Here is a 20,943-nt window from a genome sequence, read left to right as displayed (position 1 = left end):
AGGAGGGCAGGTAAATAGGCAGGTGGACAATATCAAACTAATGAGACACTGACAGCAAAAGCAGATGCAAAGGGAAACAAAACTTGAAACTTGACCTTAGCAACATGAACAAAACCCAAAGAAGACCACAAACCCTAACCACACATGACAGGAACTTGACATAATGTATGTGAGACAGGCCAAGGGCACTTTCATCAGGTCCAGAGCTAAGTGGTTTGGAGAGGAGGAAAAAAAAATAGTTATTTTTTTGGTTTAGAAAAAAAAGAAACAGGAAAAGGAATAATATTACATCCCTTAATATAAATGGTACCATCAGTTCAGGCCCTAAAAGTATAGCAGACTATGTTACCTCCTTTTATAACAATTTCTATATCGTATTTTCCGCACTATAAGGCGCACCCCTGATTTTTTTAAAAAAAGCTGACGGAGCGCCTTATAATCCGGTGCGCCTTATATATGGATCAAATCATGTGCTGACTGCATGAAATATAGTTTATGCCTAAAAAATCCAGTTCAGTTGGCCCGAGGGTATTAAAACCAACACGACCCTGCTAGATTAATTAACTTGATTTGCAAGCCCAACACAATTTTTTTTTTTTTTTTTGGAGGACTTAAGAGTGTGTGGCCCCACACTCATCTTTGTCGTTTAAATTTCCCTGATATTCGTAACTTCTTTGTGTTTCATATTGTAAGAGCGGGTCAAAAATATATAATGCGTCCCGAGGAAAAAAACTCAACCGTTACATGTTTGGCGTTTAAATTTCCCTGACTTTCGTTGATTCCTAACTTCCTTGTGCTCCATATCGTAACAGCGGGTCAAAATTATATAATGCATGCGATATATAATGCATGCGAAGGGGAAAATCAAAATGATTGTGGCGCAACGTTCACAAGTTCACAAGTTCACAAGCTTGATATGGATCTATTCTGTGCTCTGTTTAGAAGTTAAATCGCAATTACCAATAACGCATTCTTTGTTTTATCTGATTTTTTTAATAACAAATATTTCTTAGTATAATATCCATACAATGCTTATTTTGTATAAATAAAGTTTATATTCTATTAACAAAGTTTGATGACTCTGCTGATTGTTTTTAATACATTCCCTTTAGTAAAGCACCATCTAGTGGCTGCATAACGCAACTCTATCTAGTGGATGCATAATGCAACCCCAGCCAGTACTAGGGTTTCAACTCTATGTGCGCCTTATAATCCGGTGCGCCTTGCGTTTTTTAGAAACTCGGCCGTTCATTGATGGTGCGCCTTATAATCCGGTGTGCCTTATAGTGCGGAAAATACGGTACATTCAAATTTGATAATGTGAAGTGTGAAACCTTTATTAGGCATATTCAAAACTTTACTCCCCAGATTTTGAAAAATTCAAAATTGATCTGTGACAATGAGCGTTCATGTTCAGAAATCACAGAGGCTGTGCACTCCATGAAGTTAAGAAAATCACCTGGAAGTGATGGTCTCTCTGTAGAATTTTGTTTATGTCTTGGGGATTTGATTAAGACATTCTACTGCTCAACAAAAGAATGTATACACAGACAGGAGATGACTACAACCTTAATACCTAAGCCAGATAAAGACAATCTGTGTATACATTACATAATGTATACACGGACAGGAGAGGACTACAACCTTAATACCTAAGCCAGATAAAGACAATCTGTGTATACATTAAATAATGTATACACGGACAGGAGATGACTACAACCTTAATACCTAAGCCAGATAAAGACAATCTGTATAGACATTAAAGAATGTACAGGTATACACAGACAGGAGATGACTACAGCCTTAATACCTAAGACAGATAAAGACAATCTTTTAATTGACAATTAGAGGCCTGTTTCACTTTTAAACATAGACTATAAATTTTTATCACAAATGTATACTAAACGTTTAAAAAAAACAACTGGAAGAAATTATAAGTGAAAAACAAAATGGCTTCATGACCAAACGTCACATTACCTCTAATATTAGATTAATATTGGATTTACTTGACTACTAAAATGACAATAATTCAGATGCATTATTTGTGTTTCTTGAATTTTATAAGGCATTCGATTAGATTTAGCATTCTTTTAATGTACAGGCCCTAAAAATCTTTGGTTTTGGAGAGAATTTTATAAGAAATATTGCCGTGTTTTACAAAGACATAAATAGCTCTGTCATTTTATATCCTAACATTTCCAGGAGATTTTCTATTTCTAGGGGTGTATGTCAAGGATGTCCTATTTCTTGTTTTTTTATTCTTGATTGCTGCTGAACTTTTGTCTTTAAATATTTCACACAATCCACATATTCAAGGTTTAACCATTTTTAATAGAGAGATCAAAATTACACAGCTCGCTGATGATACAGTATTATTTCTTAAGGATAGGATGCAAATACAGACTGCACTACCGGAGATTGGTGTTTTCTCTGAGGCTTCGGGGCTTAAGCTCATGATCAACAAAAATTAAATTCTATGCTTATATGAGACTAATGAGAAACTTATGGTTGGTATTCCTGTTAAACAATGTGTCAAATATCTTGGTATTCATGTTTTGAAAGATTTAACTCTGAGACAACAACTAAATTTTGTTCCTAAAATTAAGAAAACCTAGTCAATTCTTAACATGTGGTTCCTGAGAGTCCTTTCAATTTATGGAAAAGTATTGTCAAAAGCTGAAGGTGTATCAAGACTTGTTTACCCTGCTTTGTCAGTTTTTGTTAATGATGGTTTCTGTAAGGAAATTAATAATCTGTTTCTCAAATTTGTGTGGAAGAGGAGACAACATCACCTTAAAAAGGAAAGACTCAGTTTGGAGAAAGCACAAGGAGGATTGGAGATTTTAGATTTTGTCAATCTAAACCATGACTTTAAGATCAGATGGCTTAAAAATTGTTTGGAACTCCCAGAATCACTATGGAATTTCATACCTCACAATATATTCAAAAAGATAGGTAGCTTAAAGTTTCTATTGGGATGTAATTATAATGTTTCTAAATTGCCGGTAAAACTTTCAAAGTTCCATCAGCAAGCTTTGTTATTTTGGAAATTGTGTTACGTTTACAACTTTTCACCACATAAGGATGTCATTTGGAACGATGGTAATATCACTGTTAAAAAGAAGAGTATATATAAAAAGAACTGGATTGAAAGGGGTATAATATTTGTTACAGATTTGTTTGACAATATAGGTAACCTTTATATCTATGTAGATTTCCTTAAAGCCAAAACATTTCCGGTTTCATACAAGGAATTTGCTTATGTTGTAAAGGCTATTCCGACACGTTTAATTGAGTTAATGAAATGTCATTTGGGATATCAAGGTGTTAATGTTCAGTTACTAGTTGGAGGTATAGCATTAACAGACAAAAAATGTACAAACAAACATATAAGAACTGAACTTCAAAATTGTAACAAGATTTCCCCCAGAGGGAAACCTTTTTGGAACTCACAATTAGGCTATATTAACTGGCATAAGTCATGGTTAAACCCCTTTCAATTCTGTATTTCAAACAAAATTAAAGAAATTCATTTTAAGACAACATTAACCCAAGTAATATAATTATTTACAAATTTGCTGAAATTTAGGTTAAATATAATTTTTGCAATACTGAGCCTGAAACAGTTTTACATTTATTTTGTCATTGTCCCTTCACGTCTTTGTTTTGGAAAGATATTGAGATGTTTATTCGTAATAGAACTGGATATTCCATAACAATTATGCCAAGATGTATCATCACAAAATTTGAATGTAAAAATAAGTATTTGAGTTATATAACTAACCTTATTGTAATAATTGGTAAATTTCACATTCACAAGGCCAAATTTTCTAAGACCCATCCTAATTTTAAATTAATTTTAATTGACTTTCAAATGTACATTGATACATTAACTGTAATAGCAAGGAAAAAAAGAGAACGTTCTTTGTTGTATTTTGGGGAAATAGTTAACACAACCCCCGACCATGTTTAATTTCTTTTCACTTATTTTGTATCTTTTATATTATTTCTTACTACTGTCCATCAATATTGTACTATGTTGCTGACTCCGTAATGTATGTTTATATCATTCAACAAAAAAAAGTAGATCTGCGAGTCAGTCGTGCCGCGCATGCGTAGAGCAGAAAAAAATGGCCGAATTGAACGTGAACTGAATGTCAAACAGAAGCTTTCAATGGCTCATCAGGCTTCAATCTTAAGGATAATGTATACGCATTTTACTAATGCTCAAATTAAGCTTTTTGGGGAATGTCTTAATTTCGGGAGGCTTTTGTAACAGCTATAGTGACCTCTGCTGAATTGGAAATTGATTTGGAAAAAGAATTGGTTTTGAACACATGAACGCTGAAGTGGATGCCTATTACGAATATAAAAATCAATTAATTACACAAAGTTTAAAAAACTTTTTCTATTTATCGTTGTGGTTATGTGGCAGTTAATCCCTGACCAATTTATAATTCATATTAACGAATTGCTAAAAATATATGGATTTGGGAGTCACAGGTTATCAGCCTGTCAGTCAAATTTCAATGAAATAATTTACGAATAAATTAGACATTCACGTTGCACATGAGACTGATGGCACTGATGGCACATGCCAGTCAAGCCCTTGACCCGGCCAGTCAGGCACCCGGCCAGTCACGCTCCCGTTTTGTCTTCTGCTATAATCAGACACTATTGGACCCCTTAAGTACTTCCGGGTCATCTCACTCGAATAGGATTGGAACGTCCCAAAGCAAAAACTAGCAGCAGAAGAGGCTCATTGTTAACTTTTGCTCGATTTCATCCACTCAAAGTGTATATATTCTTATGTTTGACATATTTGAAGCGTACTCTAGGATATGGGGACTTTCCTGAAGGTCATCAATTTCTCAAAGCAGGTATGTGATAAAGCTCATTGCCTTGTTTACACTATACAGTCACCAAATTTAATCGAATAAACCAGTGTTACAGTTTATATGGCTCCCAGATGATTTGGTTCCCGATTCCAGATTGTCTCGATTGTTGGCGTGATTTTGTTTCGTAATTGCAAATTCGTCACAAGTCACATGAAAATTGTTGAACTGCCCAACTGTTCATCAAGTTCATTAATAAACACGTGAAACAAAACGGCCCCTTTTCAACTCCAGATCGTCTGCAAGAAATTCTAAACAGTAAAAAATAAATTAAAAAAAAAAAAGGGTAAAAGAAGTGCCACGAGCGGGACTTGAATCTGTGACACGGAACACCAGGCACGTGCGGACTCCTTTAACTAATACACCAGTGGTTTTCAACCTTCTTTTAGTGATGTGCCCCCTGTGAAATATCTTTTCATCCAAGTACCCCTTAACCAGTGCAAAGCTTTTGTTTGGTTAAAAATAAAAAGACTTCAAACATGCCATTAGTGTTTGACTTATTAAACGTTAGAACCATTCAAACTTCATTTGTATTTCTCGACAAGAAATAATCAACATAAAGGGTTCTCTTTTGGATCTAAGAACAGACCTGTTATCAAAAAGAAAAGTTAATTATGAATAAATACCCTCCCCCCTAAAAAAAAAAAAAAAAAAAAATCAACATTAAGTGTCAGACCTGTTCTCAAAAATAAATAATTATAAATAAATATTTGTCCGCATAAAAATATGAAAATTAAAGTGTCCTCTTTTGGGATGATATTAAAGATGTATCACAATAATAGATCAATCATTAACTTAACAGGTACAGGTACGTGACAAGTTGGGTCTAACCATACTAGAATCAGGGTGCATCTGGCTTTTAAAAATAATGAAATTGAATAACCTACTGAACATAAAAGTTGTTTTATCAACTTATATTCTCCTGAAATATTTAATTTTGTCAATCATTATTTTCAAAGGATTTACAAGTTTTGCACGTTTGTTAGTTTGCTTTATTTAAAATCTTGAGTACCCCGTGGATTTCCTTGAAGTACGGCCATGGGGAACCTGTACTCCCATTTGAGAACCACCGTACAACACTATTGTGTGCATAAATAACTCTTAAAAAGCTAAACAACTGCACCAGTGAGGGCACACGTTAATCTGGTGCTCATTTTGTATACGTCCATGTTAACTGGCTATTGGAATGCAATTTGACATCATGTTCAATCTATGGCCCGGGGGCCAGTTGTGGCAGCCAGCCATTTGCATGTTAGAAATGACAAAGCAAATGAAAAAAAAAAAGAATGGGATCTTAAAAAGATACGTAATAAATCTGTAAGATAAAAAACTATTCATGACAATTCATATTCTAATCACTGAGGTGAATAAAGAGAATTTGGTTTCAGAAGCAAAAAAATAAGTTATCTGTCACGATCCAATGAATGTATTTTTTTTTTAAATTGTCAGCTGACTACAATTTGCTGTTCTTCTGGTTCTGAATGCGCAGAGGTGTCCAATCCAGGAACACACCATCTTCATTTCAGCGCCCTGCAGCATACACTTAAAATTACATTTTTAACAAGGCCTGCAAAAATGCAGGAAAAAGTTTTGAGGGTAGACAGTGTGAGAGATGTTTTTCTGTACGCGGCCTTCAGAGGAAAAACTTAGGGGTTCTGCAATAATGTTTTTGACAAAAGATCTCAAATACGGAAATAGTTTAGAGATGAACTTCAACAGGTTGGCATCTCTGGTATCAATATTGGCAATACTGGTCATGTATTTCTCTGTATTTGACCAGTACCAAAATAGTATCCCACACTAACATGAAGCCGATTCCAAAGTTGCTTCAAACATGTTTATTCTTATTTAGTGATAGTTCTCTTCAACCCTAACTCTATGCATACTTGCCATAATTGATATTGGCCTATATGAAGGTTTGTGGGAGTGCCAGTTATGATTTCATGAAAAACAGTACATTGCACCCATGTCAAGTTGCAGTCCTTGGTGTCATGGCTGAGAATTGGGTTGGTTTACCCACCCTGCCTAAAACCTGGTCATGCTACCATTTATATCTGTCCTGACATACTGCAGTCTTGCATGCTGATAGAATGTGAAGTGATGCAGTGAAGCAGTGTTGGTCCCGAGAAGTCACAGGCCCACTCACAGCTTACACACAGCGCTCCCACTTACCTTATGCTAACCCACCAGGATAATAACTATATGTAGACCTACTAGTAGGAATTCTGTGCAAAATAGAGTGTGCCCATTCATGACCTAGTGGGTTATGAGGCACTGATATTGTGGTTTTGTATCAAATAGTGGGGCATGCCTATGACCCCAGAGAACAAGCTTGACTTCATGTGTTAAGTGTAATTGGACATTCATGGCAACAGTCAACATTTGTGTTGTACTCCACATTAATAATTGATGTGATTTGAAAATAAGCAGCTCCGTGTTTTATACTTTTTAGTTTAAAATGTTTCAGATATTGGTGCACCTGTGTTACTGTTCCTGCTCAATTTACCTTTATTATTATTTATTGATATTCTATTTTTTTTCAGCATCAAATGTTTCAGCATCTTTCAGGCACTTTGATGCACTTTTAAGTTTTTTTTTTTTCCTTTACAACTGACTTGTAACATGTATAAACACTGTAAAAAGCAAACATTTGTTGAACGTTCTTTGATATTGCTTTTTTCTTTTGTTAATGTCAAAATGTTCAAATTTTCTAATCTACTAAGGGCCAAAGGCACTCAAGTAAGACTGAGTGGATAAAGATATTTATTATCTTCGATAGTACCAGGGGTCACCAACCTTTTGGAAACCGAGAGCTACTTCTTTGGTTTTAGGTCAACAAACGCTAAATACCCTTTTTTGGTAGGTCAACGCATACAAAATGTTTACATTACATGTATATTTCTCATCTAATAGTGTCCCCAAAGTCATTTTCAATACAGTGCTTCAACAATAATCAACATAATTTGTTTTTTATAATAACGAAAATGGTTACAATTTTTTTCTTTCAATTGGAATTAGAAAAATCAGTTGTTGCACTTTCATAAATAAAGTGCTCATTTTAACAGTTGAAATTATGCATCCATCCTAAACTATGCGTAAACTGCTTATCTTTACAAGCATAGGTGTTGAACACCAGTCCTCGAGGGTGGCGGCCTGCATGTTTTCCAGTTTTCTCTCCCCAAAACACCTGATTCAAATGGCGATAATCCTAATCATTTGAATCAGATGTGTTTGAGAGCGAGGTTTTGAAAACATGCGGGATGCCACCCCTCGAGGACTGGAGTTTGGCACCTGTGCTCGTGAGGATCGCGGCTGTTCTTGAGCCTATCACAGTGACCTTTGAGCAGTAATTGGGGTACATGTGGAACTGGTTGCCCATTTGCAGAGCGATTGCAACGTAGATGTCACAAATCTGCTGACAAAATGAAAGGGTGTTGGACTAGCATTTTCTCAATGATCACTCTTGGAGAGCGTCAGTGTCGGCTTGCCATCTGCCTCGGTTGCGCTTTGTATTGATTGCTGTTGCCCTGTTTCTATGTTTGTGCTCAAATCAGGATGTCTCAGCTCTCATTGCCTATGACCGCGAAATCCTGCTCCAAATCAATCAATCAATCAATCAATCAAATTTTATTTATATAGCCCTAAATCACCGAAGTCTCAAAGGGCTTCACAGATGAAAAGAGGTTGTACAGAGACATCTTTTCAGTATAAGGTACACAACAGCATCCCCTGTCAAAGCTCCCAGAAGGGGAAGGAAAAACTCAAAAACCCCAAATTGGGGAAAATCAGAAACCTCCAGAAGGGACCACAGGTGGCAGGAGCCCCCTTCCAGGCCCACAGGTTGAAGTGGATGCTGCATGTACCAGACACAGAAAATATATAAATTACATAAAACATATTGTGCTATATAGTGCAGTGATGTCTTGACAGCAGGCAAAGCCATTGGGCAGGAACCATCCCACATTCCAGCCAGGTGGACCACAGACCGCCAAACTCCTAACCCGTGATGGTCGACCAGCGCAGGAACCAATGGAGGCGGTCAAGTCAAACCTCACCATCTAGCTAGCCCCCTCTCCCAGCCGGAAGAGGGGGGGCAGGAAAAAAGAAAAAAAGAAAGCTGCAGACAGGCTCAATTAACTAAATGCTTTTGAATATAAATGTGTTTTTAGTCGGGATTTAAAGATTTCTACTGAGGTGGCTGCGCGAACTTCCATAGGTAGGGCATTCCATAGTACTGGCGCGCGAATGGAAAATGCCCTTGATCCCGCAGACTTCTTTGTAGCCCGTGGGGTCGATAGCAAACCGGCATTTTTTGATCGAAGTTGTCGGGACGGAACATAAGGTGATACTAAGTCGACCAGATAGGAAGGAGCTAAACCGTGTAAAATTTTATAAGTAATTAACAGCACCTTAAAATCACATCTCACGTGTATTGGAAGCCAATGCAGGTCAGCTAGAATTGGAGTAATATCAAACTTTCTCGTCCTTGTCAATAGTCTCGCTGCTGCATTCTGTACACACTGCAGGCTTTTAATGTAGGACATGGGAAGTCCAGAAAACAAAATGTTGCAATAGTCTAGGCGCGACGTAACAAATGCATGAATTAATGTTTCTGCATCGCTAAGAGAAAGAATAGGGCGAATTTTAGCTATATTGCGGAGGTGAAAAAACGCCGTTCTTGTCATGTTATTAATATGTGTTCGAAAGGAGAGAGTTGAGTAAAATATCACGCCGAGATTTTTTGCAGAACTACTTTGGGAAATAATACAGTTTTCTAGGTTCAGCGTGGTATTCTTAAGCAAGTGCTGATGATGAGCAGGGCCAATAAATAACATCTCAGTTTTATTAGGGTTGAGAAGCAGAAAATTGGAAGACATCCATTGTTTAATCTCGGCAAGGCAAGCCTCCAGTTTACTGCACTTGCACGGATCCGTTATTTCTAAGAGCATATAGAGTTGGGTATCATCAGCATAGCAATGAAAACTAATAGCATGTTTACGTATAATATCGCCGAGAGGAATCATGTAGATGTTGAACAGTAAGGGACCAAGTACTGACCCCTGCGGGACACCACATGAGATGGATAGAAACACTATGCGTCCTTCCCAGGATGTAAGATCTGAACCAAGAAAGTGCTGATCCCGAGATACCAACACGTGATCTAAGACGTTCTATAAGAATATGATGATCAATAGTGTCAAATGTGGCACTAAGATCAAGCAGGAATAATATTGATGAGATGTTGGAATCCAAGGCTAAGAGAAGATCATTCGTCACTTTTTCTAGGGCTGTCTCAGTTGAGTGGTTGGCCCTAAAACCTGACTGAAGGAGTTCAAATCTATTGTTGTCTATCATAAAATCGCTAAGCTGTTTTGTTACAACTTTCTCAAGAATTTTGGCGATAAACGGAAGGTGTGACACTGGCCTATAGTTAGAGAGATCTTCAGGATCTAGGTGAGGTTTCTTAAATATTTCTTAAATGTTTCTTAAATATTTTGGGTTGTTTTTATTAAGACTAATCATTTTGGAAAAGTAATTTGTTTTTGCTAACCTAAGAGCCTCTTTATATTTCAGCAAGCTATCACACCAGGCCTGACGGAAAACCTCGAGTTTAGTTGTTCGCCATTTACGCTCAAGTTGTCTACTTAACAATTTACGTTAACAACGTACGCGTTTCCTCCGTAAACCACGGAGTGTGCCGCTTCGGACGAGTTTTAAGTTTCAGCGGCGCAATAGAGTTTAGGGAATTTAATATGCCGTTATATTTGTGCCACAATTACGCACGCGCGGAAAAAAAAATTGAGCGGAGAAAATCAAACTGAGCGAGCGAAAACAGATTTTGAGAGCAAGAAAAAAACTATTGAGCGCGTAATGATAAGAGTTTGAGCGTGCGCCGATGGAGTTTGAACACAGAAAAAGAAATTGCTCGCTCAAAATTCCTTTTTGCTCGCTCGGGATAGCCCTCTCTCGCTCAACATCTCGCTCTCGCTCGCCATAATTTAAAAGAACCGAATTAAAATCATTCGCGAGCTTATCGACTGAGCCAGTGAAAGACTGAAAGGCAGCTGTTGCGGAAGGCAGTAATTCAGAAAGTGCAGCAGTGGTTGAAGAATTAATATCACGGCTCTTAAAGCCTTGGTTGTGGACAACAAGACCACACTGAGCTAGGACTTCAAATGTTATAAGATAATGATCAGACATAACGTTAGTATGCGGCAGAATTGTGACGTTTGAGGCAGTTAGAGATATTACCATTCCGGTGTGTTGCTGCTTTTATTATTTGTGTAAAACCAAATGCATCGATTATTGCTTGAAAAGCTACAGTAAGTGGCTCTAATGGGGAGTTCATATGAATATTGAAGTCACCCATAATTAATATATTATCTGTGTGAGTTATTAAGTCAGCCATAAGTTCAGGGAATTCATCTAAGAATCCAGAGTATGGGCCGGGAGGACGGTAAATAACTACCACATAGAATGGTGGTGAGGAGCTCCATCGCATAATGAGAGCCTCAAATGTCTTGAAAGTGTGACTCGTGCTCGTGCTAAGCCTAAAATCAGATTCTGAAATTAGGGCGACACCCCCCCCCCCCCCTTTTTTACAAGGACGGGCAACATGTGAGCCCACAAAGTTTGCGGGTGAGGCCTCATTTAATGGTAAGAATTCATTTGGTTTTAGCCAGGTTTCGCAGAGACCAAGCACGTTAAGATTTTGATCTGTAATAAGATCATTTACAAGAAGGGCTTTTAAAGGGAGTGACCTAATATTTATGAAGCCGAATTTAAACTGGGACATTTTACCCGGACTATTCTGAGTCCTCGTGTTGGTAGTACTAATACCAACAAGATTTTTATGGCTGGGGCTTGCTCTGTATTTTGAGTAATTAAAACCTCGTCGCAATGTTAGTAAAGTAGGAATTCGATTGTTGACGACTACAGCGCGCATACTGATATTAATATTCCGCCTAGGCACTTTGTCACTAGTCTTACTGATTAAATCAGGCAGGGCTGTTTTCCTTAATCAACACCACCTCAGCAGAAATCTTATCATTAGGGCATTCAGCATTAGGTATTGAAACAATGTGTGGATTGCAGTGACCTAGACTAAGTATGCTATGTGTGTTGTAACAGTCCAGCCTAGTGCCGGTTAACTCTAGCCTTAACGACTCCACACCCGTTCTAGCAGGCTCGCTACTCGCCTGCGACCCGACATGCTCTAATGTGGTAAATGGTAAAATGGACTTTCACTTATATAGCGCTTTTCTATCTTAGGTACTCAAAGCGCTTTACACTAACTAGTCATTTACCTACTGATGACGCAGCATCAGGAGCAACTGGGGGTTCAGTGTCTTGCTCAAGGACACTTAGACATGGTCTTGATGGTCGGGGGATCGAACCCACGGCCTTTCGGCTGGGAGACGACCACTCTACCACTAATTCATGCCGCCCCAATGTGGGAAGTCATGGAAGGCTCAAACAGTAATCTATGTTTCTAGAAAGAGTGATGGCGCCTTTGCAGTTAGGGTGAAGGCCATTCATCCTCAGCAGGTCGGGCCGGCCCCAGAAAGAGGGCCAATTATCTACAACCTGGAAACCCTGCTCTTTACAGAAACCAGCCATCCACCGGTTAAGCGAGAATAATCTGCTAAACCTCTCATCATTGCCTCTCGCAGGCAGAGAGCCAGAGACAATAACTCGATGCCGACTCATCTTTCTAGCGAGATTACAAGTCCTAGCTATGTTCTTCTTTGTAATCTCAGACTGCCTCATTCTAGTATCGTTGGAGCCGACGTGTATCACTATGTCCGAGTAGCTAGTGTTGTTTGCACTAGACTGGTGTCTAGCCCTCTTGCGTGTCAGCTCCCTAAGGTTAGCTTCAATGTCGGGTGCTCTGGCCCCAGGGATACACATTACGGTGGCTGGCTTTTTAAGCTTGATGTTACGGGTGATGGTGTCCCCTATAACTAATGTGCGGGAGCCAGTAGACTGAGGAGGAGTTTGCCTAGCGAGGGGGCTAAAACGATTATGCGTCCGAACAGGCTCACCGCGCTAGCAGGCTTCTTAGGGCAAATGCTAGCCGGACTAGTAGGTAGGCTACGACCCGCACTAGCCGACGCTAGCGGCATTGCGGGAGGGCTACGGCCCGCATTGTCATTATCAGATGTGTCCGTCTGAGCTACGATTATCAGACTACTCTGCTCTAGCTGACGGACACGGCCCTCTAGGAGAGAAAGCCTCTCCATGAGAATAACGCAGGTGTCGCAAGTGACAGATGAGGTGGAGGTGCACGGAGCCATGCTTACCTTAGTACAGCCGAGCGACATACTTACGCTGGCAGAGCTGCACGAGGACGAACGTAGCTAGGAGCTGTTCAGAGAAACGGCGAATCACTAGCTATCGAAGAATGGAAGCAGTCCTCAAAAATGAAGGAAAAAGAAGAAAAAACAACACCGAACACAGGTCCGACGGGTGGTGGTAAAAATAGAAAAAGAAAAATACCGTTCGTCTCTCCAGCTAAGGCTAAAACAGCGACAGCAGCAAAACACTCCCCCGGAGTGTTGACTCCGGGGGAGTCAAATGAGACTCATGGGAGACTAATGGGGACTTCAGTGGAGTTTTCCCCACTGTCTGAAAGCTTTTTGGGAAACCGCCATTCGTGCCCACCTCTGTGCTACAGCACATTCCAGCGGACCTACGCCGAATAGTGGGCTCTCTTGCCAAAAGAAAACGCCGTTCCAGAAAACAAGGAAAGTGGGGTGGTGTAGCCGCTAGCCTCAAGTCATACCAGCTAGCCTCTCCAACCGGCATTCCACGACCTTCTGACCAGCGCTGGATTGTCCAGTGGATCCGTCCGGGCCTCCCGGAGTCGCGGCCTTTGACGAAAGTACTGGACATTCCTGCTTTTTCTGCATTGCTAGCACGGCACCTGTTGCTCACTCATGGACACAGCGTTTATCTTACTCTCCTTCACCCACTGAGGCGAGCTGACTCGTCAGCGTCTCCGCAGCTGGCGTTTAGCATGGCGCTGCCAAATGCTAGGTCAGTAGCCAACAAGATGTTTCTCTTGAAGGATTTCTTCACTTTTCTTCATTTGGATTTTATGTTCCTGACTGAAACCTGGATCCGTGCTGGAGATTCATCGCCCTTTTCAGAGCATCTTCTTTCAGGCTGCTCTTTCTTCAGCGCCACTCGGACACCTGGAATTGGTGGGGGACTAGCTACGGTCTTCAGGTCGGATCTCCAGTGCCGTCTGACCCAGCCCGGTACCTGCTATTCCAGTTTCAAACTCCAATTGTGCGTTGTGGACCTGTCATGCCCCATGCTCTGCACAATTGTTTACTGCCCACCGAAATGGAATAAGGAGTTCATTGCTGAGTTCTCAGACTTCCTGTCCAGCATTATAGTGAGTTTTAATTATATTATCATCACTGGCGACTTTAATATTCATGTGTGCTGCGAAGCTAAACCGCTGGCCCATGACTTTTTGAATTTTATTGACATTTAATCTGATCGAGTTGGTGACTGATCCGACATACGTAAGAGGGCACACCTTGGATCTTGTTTTATCGCTGGCGCTTTCTGTATCTGCTGTTAATGTTTGCAAAATATCCTGCCTGTCGGATCATCTACTGGTCCTCTTTACGGTCTCGATGCCTTGCCTGGGAACTACAGCTCGTGCACCTGCAAGGCGAATGCGTTTGATTAACTCTTCAACTGCCTCCCGTTTCTCCGACATTTTTAATGACTTTATTTACTCACTGAACAGCCAGTGTAATCTTAGTGCTGACGATCTTATTGATGCTTTTAATTGTTATTGTACTGAGATCTTAGACGTTGTAGCTCCACTCAGGGAGAAGCGCCCGAAAGTTTTGACTGAACCTTGGCTAAATGACACCACTCGTGTGCTCATGCACGCGTGTAGACGCACTGAACGGTGGTGGAAGGACAGTCTCCACGTCTCCTTGAACATCCTCCACGTATGCTTAGCAGACTACCAGCGTGCGGCAAAACTTGCCAAAGCTCAATATATACATAATCTTGTAACAACAAACTGCCATAAGCCACAGTTTCTTTTCAATATGCTTAATTCTGTCATATATCCCCGCACTGATTCACCTATCGAGTATTCGACTGCTCCCTGTGAGAAATTTCAAACTTTTTTTGTGGATAAGATCTCTGCTCTTAGGCCAGCCATATATTCTGTCCACATCCTTGACCCAGCTCCTCCCTTGCACCACGCCACCCTTGACTCTTTCGAGCCTACATCACTTGCTGCCCTTGTAGATTTGATCACACACTTACGACCCACAAATTGGCCCTTGGACTCTATCCCTTCTACATGACTTAAAGATGTACTCATTTCTGTGGGTCCATCTGTATTACTGCTAATTAATACTTGCCTTATGACCGGTTGTGTCCCGGCTGTCTTTAAACACGCCGTGTTGCGGCCGTTGATTAAAAAAAGCATAACCTTGATCCCGCTATTCTCTCCATCTATAGGCCTATCCCCCAACTTCCCTTTTTATCTAAGGTTTTAAAGAAAGTTGTGTATAACCAGTTACAGGACTTTTGAAATGAACATAGCATCCATTCAGACAAAGCCATAGCAATGAAACTGCCCTTCTTAGAGTTTTAAATGACCTTTTACTAATCGTTGACTCTGGCAGGTCTGCTGTTTTTGTCCTTGACTTAACAGCTGCTTTTGACACCATGGATCATGCCATCCTGCTAGCAAGGCTTGAAAACCAGGTTGGCATTACAGGTACTGCTCTTAAATGGTTTAAATCCTACATATCAGACAGATCCTTTTCAGTCAATCTAGGGGCTTTCTCCACCTCTCCAGCCCTTCTTTCTTGTGGAGTTCCTCAAAGTTCTATTCTCGGCCCCGTCCTTTTCCTCCTGTACATTCTACCACTCGGTTCTATTTCCCTTATTTGATTAACGACCTCAAAGCCAGGATGAAGGCCAATTTGTCAACCTCAGTGACAGTAAAAATGAAGTCATAACTTTCGGTCACGTCACCCCAAGCTCCATCACTAACATCATGGGTCCCCTTAGCACTAAAGCATGCACAACCGTTCGTAACCTTGGTGTCCTGTTGGGTAGCTCTGTTGTTAAAACCATTTTTTTTCTAGCTGTGGCTTCTCGCTAAATCCAAAACATATTTCACACAGGCCAATTTGGAGCGTGTTATTCACTGCTTCATTTCATCAAGGTTATGTTGTTGCAACCCCTTGTTCACTGGCCTCGATCAGTCCTCAATCAGCTTGCTCCAACTGGTTCAGAACGCAGCTTCTCGTCTCCTCACCCATACCAAGACGTATACTCATATCACACCAGTACTGACCTCTCTGCACTTGCTACTCATTCAGCGATTCGGTCCACTGACCAGCTGCTGCTGGCTCCGCCTAGGACTAGGTTTAAAGACTCAAGGCGACTGAGCCTTTGCAGCAGCTGTCCCAAGGCTCTGGAATTGTCTGCCACTGTCCATTAGGTCCCCCCAGACCGTTGTTGCTTTGAAATCTCTTTTAAAAACGTACCTTTTCTCTCTCACTTTTAATACACCTTGAAAGTTGACATACCTGAAGTGCTGGGGTATCTATGTCTGAGTCAGTTTGTGTGTTATGTGTGTTTTTTTCAGGTTTGTATTTTGTACTTTTATTTTTACTGTACAGCACTTTGGTTGACTGGTATTTTTAATGGTGCTTTATAAATAAAAATGACTTGACTTGAAAGCACCTGAGCTGAAATACCTGCACACACTGTCATTAACTTTTTGTTTTTGTCTTAGCTTCGCGGCCTTCGTGTTGTGTGGATTCCCCCATTCTTGAAAAATATGCAGCATACTATCATCAGTGGTCCAACAAACAAGGTAACTCGTGGTTCCAGTTTTACAGAAATTAGATGTCCCAGGAAAAATTGTGCCCAGGTTTGCATGGAGACTTTGTTGCCATTCCAATTAAAATGATTCCCCCTTAAGTTCTCTGCTCACCTGTTTACATATGGCATGATTAAGTCTGTCATAAACAAATATTTTTAGAATCGTTTGATTTATTATTCCATTGATTATTCGAGTAATATGTGGAGGCCATTGCCCTACAGACACAAACGCTTAAATACACACTTACCAGTTGACTTTATTTTTGTTTTCGGGTATAATGTTTGACAGTGGAAAAACATGCACATACAATAACTATACTTTTAACTATACACACACTTTTCTGATTTAAAATGTAATTATCGGAATTCCCCAAATATAGGACACAAAGTGTGTCGGACGCTTCCCTTTTAGGTTCGAATTTTGGTATTTTCTGTGTTACGGTTTATAGGACGCACCGACAGTTTGGGGACAGTGTGCCTTAGAGAGAACCTTGACTAGAGTTTCACTAAGAGTTCTGTTGAAATAAACGTGAACTCCTGGTTAAAGTTAACTTAAGGCACCAAGTTAAGACTGGAAGTGATATCAAATTGTTAATTGGGCAGCCCTTTGTACCCATTACTATTTATTTAGTGATATGCCAGATTGTTTACCCATGTATATGTATTATTTATAATACCAATCTTTTAACTGTGATTCAATACTTGCAAAAAACAAAACAAAACAAACAAAAAACTCCTTACTCAATGCAAATTTTTGTCACCATGGTCAAAACAAAATCTTTCTATTGAACAGTTTTACTGTAGCTGTCCACCAGCAGGTTTGGGGATCACTGCTAGGGCAGGCACCGACCACCTTCCGCCACAACTCCCTTCAGCTGTCTCGACAATGGAGGAGCGGAACACAGTCCACTTAGATTTAATGTGACCAGTCTACCAGGGTCGTGACAGCGATTCTGCAGGAGTAGGGAGATGATACTCCTAATGACAGGGCACTCTGCTAGACATTCTGAGCAGACCCTTACAGACCCTTACAATATGTTTGTGGCTGCCAGGTGCATAGGTACAAACAATAGTCAGGACCCGAGAGGGAGGCTACCCGCTCATACACAAAGGTGCACCCCAATCTACAGGAGCTGAGCCAGGGGACAATAAGTATGCCCGCTGTTGCTTGGTCTCCTTCGCCGCGGGCAACTCCATTGTGGAAGAGAGTCCGACCTCTCTGGAGAGGTCACTGGTACCAGAACCCAGAAAAGTTTAGCGCTTTTCTGGCCCCACGAGGCAGAAAGGCAACTCAGGCTCCTTCCATGACAAAAAGGAGATTTCTCCATGTCTGTAGAGCCATTGGACCGCCAAGGTCGCCGCCCCTGGCCGCAGCCCAGCTCAACCTGCAGTTGGCAGAGGGAAAGTGCTGTCCAGTTGCTTACTCATCATTAACAGGATGTACTTAGCTGTACAGTGAGTGAGTTTGGGTCCTCACCTCACCCCTACTTGCAATTCATCTCTCTTCATTTATACTGTAATTTTACAACTGTATTAACTGCTTTTACATGCTAAAAAATATTGTGAACTAAAAATATTCAAAAATTGAGTTTACTTCTTTCTGTCACAGTGGTCTCCGTTATCAGTTGACACTGAAAGGTCTCAGAGAATTATCCATCTGTCAGCTTCAAACTTGGAAGACGTCCTCTCTCAGAACGAAAAGTAACATGTATATTCTGCAACCGTTGCCATCATTTGCTGTTCTTCAAAGACTTTGTAAATCTGTTTTTCTAGTGAGTTGTCAGAGACAGCCTATGAGAAGATAGCTGATGGGACACTGAATGCCTTGGCTAATTACTTTGAAGACCTAATGGAAGAACCTTTCACTGGACCAGATTATGATGTCATGCTCTCTGTAAGTCTGTTAGATATCCAAACTGACATGTTCCGCTTTCGTCTTGAGTATTTATGTTCTCAGAATTTATAGTGGAAACGAAAAAAATAGGCAATACAGTGGGCCCCCGGTTCATGAGATTTATCTGTTCCGCGGTTGGGATCGTAACTTGGATTCACTGTATGGTGGGCAATCCAAACGTATGTGAATTAGTGAATGCGTGGAACCTGTGCAAAAACCCCAAGTAAAAACATCACGACTTTATGCGCATATTAAAAACATGTATAGTATAGTATACTACTATAGTACACTATACTGTATTGTTAAATATCATAAATATATAAAGGAAAAATGACATTTATTTACTTTTGGCACGATGGGACTTGAGTTGGTGGTGAGTGGAGGCGGAGGGGAGCAGAGACAGACGACATTGGCAGAAAATGTTTTTTTTTTTTTTTTAACGAGAACTTGTTTTTTAAAACAAGAACTTTTTCATTTAAACGAGATCTCGCACCCTCAGGCACGGTTAGGGATTTCGGACAATAGCATATCAGGATCTCCGTGACTGCCGTGATGCTGACCAATAGCATATCGGCATCTTTGTGCAGCACGAGAGAAGTTTTCAGCAAAAAAAGCTCGGACACATCCGGCGGTCACACACACTGACTGCCATGTTGGATATGACGTAAGGTGAAAAAAATGGCGTAAAGAGGGGACAAAAAACGTTGCGGCCCACATCGTAACACACACACTTTTTTGTTTTTGTTTTGTTTTGTTTTGTTTTTTTGGTCAAGTTCAACATGTTTTTTTTAATAATCTGAAATTACCTCATTACCTTCTATACACAGGACTATATAAACACCAACACATTCTGCTCATGCTGTTTAGTAATCATGATTAGTAATGTGTGATAGCAATTGCAAACCATTTTAAGTACCATTTACTTCACTCATACCAAATGTTTACAGTACATGTACATTCCACATGTATGTAATAGTGTCCCCAAAGTCACTTAAATACAGTGCTTCAACAAAATTCCATGAGTAAACTTGAGAGAACTTTGACCTGTTTTTTCAACCCAACACCTCAAACAGAGCCACTATAGATTGTTTGTAGTGACATGTTATATTTTATAATGCAGTCCTAGTGCTTTTTCGATATTGTATTTTGTTTTTATTGGCTAACAACTGAATCACAAAGAGTTTTTAAGCACACATATAGCATCAACCATTTGGCCACTAGGAGCCGTATGACAAGACGGTTTTACATATGCCCCCCAAAGTACTGTACTGCTGTGGTAAGCCTGTTTCACTTGCAAAAATTTTACGTTGCTTTTGTAAGCCAATTTTTAACTGAAAATTACCCCAGACTTGTGATGTCTTCTGTTTTTTTTTCGAGGAAGATACTTTTAGTCAACCTCCTTTTTGTATTTAATCGTTTAACATTGTATCTTGTACATTTGAGTAAAATCCACTATTAATGCCAGACAAAGGCAAAAGCAAAAACAAATGGAGGACTATGTTGTGGACTCGAGTTGTGGTAATGTGAGTGACCAAGGTGATGCAGATAAATTGAAGGCAAACTTGAATCTAACTTGCCTTGATAGGATGGTTGGTGAGATGGATCAGATTTTTTCATCTTTCAACAGCCAAATTCTAAAAGGTGTTTAGGCTTGTAATCCAGGGTCTGACAATTTACTCCGTGAGGAGGACCTCAGAGGTTAGGCAGATTATAACAATGTTGATCTAAAATCTGAAGAGGTGTTAGTTTCCTAAAACTATCTGGCCAGAAAATAATCTGGCCATTGCATGCCTTCAAATCACAGACAGGCAATGTGTTTTCAGCTTACTGGATCAAGTAATGTTTCCAACCTTGACAAATGTCATTCAGGTCTCTTTGACCATCCCAGTGCCCAGCTGCACTTATGAGCGGACGTTCAGTGTACTGAGAGACCTCAGCACTTAGCTGAGAAACACAATGGGGCAGGATATGCTTCACCATCTAGCATCATGTCAATGGAGAGTGAGGAACTTTCCAAGTTAAGCCACAGCAAAATCATTTACCACTTTGCAAAAATGAAAACAAAACGTTACAGGTGACTTCCCAAAAAATGATGCCCGGAAAAGAGACACATAACCGCTTTTCATTTATTAATTTTTTACTATGGAATTTTTTTTTAAAAATCTGGAGATGTTAATTTATTTGTTTACTTTTGTAACTGTTTCAGATGTTTGCTAAAATCCATATTTCAAAAGAATTCATTGCTCTTCCTTTTTTGCTGTTTGCATTACCACA

At 40.0% G+C, this 20,943-nt stretch overlaps 1 protein-coding gene across 1 annotated transcript in view; it reads left to right on the top strand.

Annotated features, from left to right (window-relative positions):
• Positions 1-4,681: 4,681 nt before the first annotated feature.
• The window catches only part of fxn (frataxin), a 24,745-nt gene continuing 8,483 nt past the window's right edge, over positions 4,682-20,943 (top strand). The window contains exons 1-4 of the mRNA XM_088414531.1: positions 4,682-4,880; positions 16,687-16,767; positions 18,385-18,476; positions 18,549-18,669. Of these exons, the coding sequence (XP_088270657.1) occupies positions 4,842-4,880; positions 16,687-16,767; positions 18,385-18,476; positions 18,549-18,669 (333 nt within the window). The 5' untranslated portion in view covers positions 4,682-4,841. The remainder of the gene's footprint in view (positions 4,881-16,686; positions 16,768-18,384; positions 18,477-18,548; positions 18,670-20,943) is intronic.

This window comes from Hippichthys cyanospilos, chromosome 1, assembly GCF_059441005.1.
Source record: "Hippichthys cyanospilos isolate Australia breed blue-spotted pipefish chromosome 1, RoL_Hcya_1.0, whole genome shotgun sequence".
Taxonomy (NCBI): Eukaryota; Metazoa; Chordata; class Actinopteri; order Syngnathiformes; family Syngnathidae; genus Hippichthys; species Hippichthys cyanospilos.
The sequence above is the reverse complement of the archived record's forward strand: the minus strand, read 5'-3'. Positions and strand labels throughout refer to the sequence as shown.